General features: G+C 32.3%; 2 protein-coding genes across 2 annotated transcripts; one reads left to right on the top strand and one right to left on the bottom strand.

Annotated features, from left to right (window-relative positions):
* Positions 1-441: 441 nt before the first annotated feature.
* Positions 442-1,800, bottom strand: LOC115722086 (GPI-anchored protein LLG3). The gene is made up of 3 exons (XM_030651207.2): positions 1,474-1,800; positions 1,328-1,384; positions 442-1,018 (listed from the first exon to the last, which is right to left on the bottom strand). Exons 1-3 carry the CDS (start codon positions 1,553-1,555, stop codon positions 651-653), a joined length of 507 nt encoding a protein of 168 aa, XP_030507067.1. The 5' UTR covers positions 1,556-1,800; the 3' UTR covers positions 442-650.
* A 2,066-nt stretch (positions 1,801-3,866) lies between these two features.
* On the top strand, positions 3,867-6,164 carry LOC115723676 (NAC domain-containing protein 101-like). The gene is made up of 2 exons (XM_061104129.1): positions 3,867-4,115; positions 4,764-6,164. Exons 1-2 carry the CDS (start codon positions 3,953-3,955, stop codon positions 5,969-5,971), a joined length of 1,371 nt encoding a protein of 456 aa, XP_060960112.1. The 5' UTR covers positions 3,867-3,952; the 3' UTR covers positions 5,972-6,164.
* The last annotated feature ends 250 nt before the right edge of the window (positions 6,165-6,414 follow it).

Here is a 6,414-nt window from a genome sequence, read left to right as displayed (position 1 = left end):
CAGAAGCTTCATCATCTAATAATGTGTTAACAAAATGATAAAGCAAAAATTAATATGCTGAATTAGATTGAAATTTCAACTTTTGATAATATATTATCTACTAGTATAGACAAACAATAGTACGTCAGGTGCATATCTAAATCATCTTATTGTGGGATCCAGATTTGATCAATGAATATATGTACTAGAACTCAATTGACAAAACCATACAATATAAATCATATTCTTAATTCTTTGGTCCATTATTCTCATATATATAGACTTTTGATAAAGTATAAATACATTAGGAAAAAGATGTGTGGCTTATAGCACATAAAAATACCACCAAAGAATGTTAAATATGTGTTTTAGGTGTATTACCTTAATTTTACCAAAGGTGATGACTTTGTCAAAAATATTAGTAATATAAGAAGACAAAAATCTAATTAGGACACATGGGAAAGTCAAATTTGTTTGTCTAGTAAACTATATGTTTCAGTAATTCTAGTATACAAAGTTTCTGAAGAATGGAAAATGAAAAAAGAACCACACCCTTAAAAAGAGAACAGTCTCTACAAAAGCAACGACAAAAGAAGAGAAAATGAATATAAAGTATATATATATATATATATATATATGTTTGTGTGGAGATTTGTTGATGTTTTGTTATCTCAGAACAAATTGAATAATAACAGAGAAAATGCAGTTAAAAGCAGGAGAAGCAATGTGGATGGAGTAGTGTATGTTATATGAGCTGCACTAGTCTTTTGTTTGGCTGCTTCAAGTATGTCAGTGCAGTCAAGACCTTCTTTGCCTTCTCTACATTGCAAGGCAAAGAGGCCAGGTGGGTACTTTCCATAGAGATTAATGTAGCTGAACATGGTGGCAGCACAATCGCTGTTCTCGTCGTTAATGGCATCTGCGAAAGGGCAAGCGAATTCCTTGAAGGCCAAGCAACATGACTGAGGTGGGTATTGGGGCCCTTTACATTTGCTTGTGATGATTGTATAGTTTTGTGACTCAAAGTTTATGTTGCAAGCTGAAAAAGGGAACAAGCTAAACTACTTAGTTCTTCTATATCATTTTCAACATAGCACTGCACACTAAATAAAGAAGAGATACATAATATTGCATGTGAATTATTAGAACTTATACATAAATATTTCAATTCCGGTTTTCATGACAGAGCAAGACATGTACATTTCATGAAAGAGGCATCAAATTTTCTACATTGCTAATTATGTCTTTATTAAATTCATTGTTTAAAAAACTTTGGAATAGAAACAAAACAAAACAAATCTACAGAAAGAACATAAAAATATATACAAGCCAAAATAAAAGTGGTTACTCTTTTTGGCTTGAAGAAGGGAACGAGATGTGGAGCCATGGGACTCAAAAACATTATCTGCAACAATTCACAAAATAATAAATTAGATTTAAAACTTAACCCAATTGATTCAAATTGATACGTTAATAAAAATAAAATATATATACCAGAAATGAAGGTGGTAGAAGAGGCCAAGCCAAACAAAAAAGAGCAGGAAAGAAGAAAAAGAAAATGATAATTGGAAGGCATTGTGAGGGGGTTTTCTTCGGAGACCAAACAATGGTAACTTCAGAGGTCGATCTCCGTCTTCCGAGAGATGAGTCACTCTCTCCTTCTCTCTCTCCTTGTCTTTCTGTTGTTTTTTTTTTCTGTTTTTTCTCAATTTATTTTTTGTGAAAGGGAATGGAGGAGAGTAAATAGTGCAGAAAAAGTGGGAGAAGAAAGCAGAGAAGCCGCGTAAGAGTTTATTGTAACCCAGCTTTTTTTTTTCCCTTCATTTTCTTTCATTTTAAATGCTTTGTTTCCTTTACTACTATTATTGTCATTAATGCATGATTATTTATTAAGATTGACTTTTCACATAACATACATTGTACGTTAACATTTTCATTTAAGTTCTCATATTACTATCTAATTAAAAAAAATATTCCATAAATACTCAAATAAAAAGTTTATAATTTTAGGGATATCCATTTTTTTTTTACAAAGTATATTGTCTTTTCAATATTTTTAAGTTGCTATTATATATGGGAAAACAACATGAAAAAAAAAACTACTGAAAGACATGTAAAAATATAAAATTCATAAATATATAAAAAGAAAAAAAAAACTTCGAAAAAATATATAAAAAAAAAGTCTGATTCTATGTTTATTGTATGAATCATCAATATTATTAGAACTTATACATAATATTATACTACATAGATGTTACGTGCTAAGTCATGTATGTTCCAGATGTTCGAAAACAACTATATAAAACAACATAAAAATAACTATTAAACAACTGTTTTCAGAGAACTTAAAATGTAACTCCTCTCCGAGTTAAATCTTTTCCCAACGTCCCAACACCATTTAAATGATATAATTGAGAGTACTGTAACAATTTCTAACAGCTAGAAACTTATCCCATTAATTCCATAACTCCCATATGTAACAACTCACATAATTACATATTTATCAATTGTGATCCTTAAGTTACAATTTACTTTCAGATTTGTAACTCCTCATATGTTATAATTTTATGTATATTATTATATATACTATATATGATATAATATAATCTCCAACACATAATATATATTCTCATATTAATATATAATATGCCACATTTTAATCTTCATTATATATTTGTTAAATAATAAATATATAACAATCAGTTAATTTTTTTTTCTTTTCATGTATGTTCTATATTTTCTGACGGGAAGGGAGTACTCAGCCGGTATTGTGGACTCCGGCAATATACATAGATCATAATTCTCCTTTCAAAGATATATGCTTGAAGAAACTATGAAAGATTTTTCAAAGAATTTTTGAAGTTAGGTAGCCCATAATATGACTGATTATGCGATGATTTTATAGGCAACAAATTTATAGATAATTAGTAATTCTTTACCCGACGGTGTAAAATTGTTGGAAATTTTAGATTTTTTAGTAGTGTCATTAACAGTAAACTTCGTTTCACCTTCATTATGGGATGTTAATTTTATACTATTTTTTACAATTAAAAAATGCTATCAGTATCTTTTTAAGTTCTCCAAGCAGAAGCAGTTGCACTGCTGGTAGGTTTGCATTGGGCTTAAGACATGAGACTACCCATTAAATGGGTCTTTTTAGATTCTTAGCTTTGTAGGGTTATGTATAAGGATAAATTAGGTGTTATCTTTTTTGATACTAAAATTTTATTGTCTAACATTTTTAGGCATCTCTCTCGTGTCATTCTCAACTTGCAACTTTAATGTTGAACCTCATAGATTAGCTAAGCATGCTTTTAGGATAGACAATGAAGTTTTTTTTAACCAAAAAAATACCCCATCTCATGTATAACTTTTGTTACTTTTATTATTTTGATTGGCTATCCCAAATTTTTTTATATATATACGTAGGAATATTTGATAAGACAATTAAAATAAGTTAGACATATATATGTATAACTAAAAAAATTTGAGGTGGCACACACATGGCATCGGCCATGCATATGTTATATGAATATGGAATTTATATATAATATTTTGGAGTTGTTATGATTTGTTAGACTTAGTTTGTACGTAAGCTTTATTAAGCATCTCCGGTGGCGTAGTGACCGGCCGTCAACTTTATTCACATCAGGCACACCCCCGTTGACACCCGCGTATAGCTAGCTAGCTACAATGGAGATTCATCTTAAAAAATTAATTAGTTTATATATATATATATAAATATATATATATATATATATATATATATATATTAAGACTAACCTTTGTAGTACTCTCTCGTTATTGATATATATTCTTATGTATATATATAGTGAGATACGTAAGACACCAGATTGCTAATTGCCGAATTGACTAGCTAGCTAGGTAGAGAGACGTCGTACGTGAAATTAGAAATAAACATAATTATAAATAATTAGTAATTATTAGTCCATCGAACCAACCAGATCCTGAGATGGCTTCTTCGAGCGGTGGTGTGCCTCCAGGATTTCGATTCCACCCTACTGACGAGGAGCTTCTTCACTATTACTTGAAGAAGAAGGTCTCCTTTCAGAAGATTGACATGGAGGTCATTCGAGAGGTCGATTTGAACAAGATGGAACCTTGGGATTTACAAGGTACGTCTATATTTATTCTTTATTATTATTTCCTTTTCTATCATATATTGTATCTAGCTAGCTTGAGTAATTAAGTTTCGAACAGTATATATTTGTTTGTCATATATAATTCATCAGTTAATTGTATTTATTACGAGTTTATATATATGGCAATCCGTTAGTTGTATTACAAGGCCGGCAGGAACCGGCCGCGTAGTCGTCTCTAGTCTACTTTTGATGAACAATTGAAGAAGCTTAAATTATTAATTAGATATTTTACATGAACATATCCATGTACACTATGAATTGTGCAAATCATTAATGAAGTCTGTAATAATTAATATTTAATATTTAATGTTTAATAGTTATTTGAGCAGTGTGTATTGTATTTATTAGTGGTACTGATATTATGGTTTGCCTGTATCGGATAGAAGAAACCATCTCCACAACACACTCCTCTATCGATCGGGAAGTGTATAGAGAGAGATGGATAGTAGTTATGTGGTCAAAGGGTTAATTAATGTACTTATTACATATATATATAATTAAAGAAAGAAAAAAGAATTATATATATATTATTTATATGGATGACAAAGTCATTAGGTTGATGTATTTCTGGATTATATATACATATATAAATGATATATATATATATTTATGGAAATGCAGAGAGATGCAGAATAGGATCGACACCGCAGAACGAATGGTACTTCTTCAGCCACAAGGACAGGAAGTATCCAACTGGGTCTCGGACGAACAGGGCGACCAACGCTGGGTTTTGGAAGGCCACAGGAAGAGACAAGTGCATTCGCAACGCCTTCAAGAAGATTGGTATGCGTAAAACCTTGGTTTTCTACCGAGGAAGAGCTCCTCACGGCCAGAAGAGCGACTGGATAATGCACGAGTATCGGCTAGAAGAGCAAGACAACCAGCCTGATCACCATGAGGATGGTTGGGTGGTGTGCAGGGTGTTCAAAAAGAAAAACCTATTCAAACTCTCATCATCATCTTCTACTGCTACTAATAATAATCATAATCATAATAATATTAACAACAATTCTCATCATCTTAATATTAACAATGAATTAGGCACCTCGCCCACTACTACTACTACTGCCAATATGATGATGATGATCAACTCATCCTCATCCAATAATTTATCATCATCAGATCATCATCATCATCAACACAACCTGATGAACCACAATAACAGCATGACCAATAATAACGCATTCAATATCCGATCAGATCACAACAACCAGCAGTACTACCAAATGCTTCGCCAACCTCAACATCAGGAAAGTACCACTGAACTCCCACATCTTAATTTGATGATGCAACATCAGCAACAGCAGAACGTGGCTCTTCATCACAACAACACTACTTACCCGACAGCTCACTACAATAGCTCATCTCTACTCCATAACCTCATTCCACCTCACAAGTCTACTCCTCTTTTGCCTGCATCATCCTACGATCACTACGCCCCCGCTGGCCCTGCTCGGGACTGCGAGAGTGGCAGCGATACTGCTCTGCCCTTGCGCTACCCATCCAATACTAACTGTGACCCTCAGCAGACATCTGGGCTTGAGGTAGGTGCTGGAAGGTCGGACACTGATCAAGACCCAGACCATGCATGGACAATGCTTGACCGGATTGTCACTACTACTAATAATAACACAAGTAGTCATGAACATGAAGATGATCATCATCATCAACATGAGTCAACTAAAGGGGTAAGGACGACCACGTTATTTGAAAATGTCAACAGCGTCGACGCACCCTCTGTCTCTCTTTCTGTGTCTCCTCACATTAATCCCTTATCTTTACGTGGGACGTCTGGGGAGATGGATTTCTGGGGTGGCTATGCCAAATAGCCACGCCCACACACACATATATATATAATGAATATATATATATATAAATCTTATTTATCATTCATTTGGATCACTATATATACATAACGATTGTATACATCTCAAAATTATAAATACTGTTATATCTACGTAACTAGAGCTCTCTATACTCATGGATTTTACTTTTAATTAGCCCAAAAACTATATAACTGTACATTTTATTAAATATTCTATTGATTAATGTACGTGAATTTCATACAATTTAAGGGTTATTTCTGTGTTTTTTTACTTTGCGATCCATATTCTAAGAATAAAGGATTTGTGTATTTTATTCAATAAAATCATTAAATTTCGTGACTTATAAAACCAACATATATAATAAAATTATTACAATATAGTATAACTATCACATTGTTTAATATATATCAATATTTATTTATTGCCCAAGTAACCATTCCATGTAC

Source organism: Cannabis sativa, chromosome 9, assembly GCF_029168945.1.
Source record: "Cannabis sativa cultivar Pink pepper isolate KNU-18-1 chromosome 9, ASM2916894v1, whole genome shotgun sequence".
Lineage (NCBI taxonomy): Eukaryota > Viridiplantae > Streptophyta > Magnoliopsida > Rosales > Cannabaceae > Cannabis > Cannabis sativa.
The sequence above is the reverse complement of the archived record's forward strand: the minus strand, read 5'-3'. Positions and strand labels throughout refer to the sequence as shown.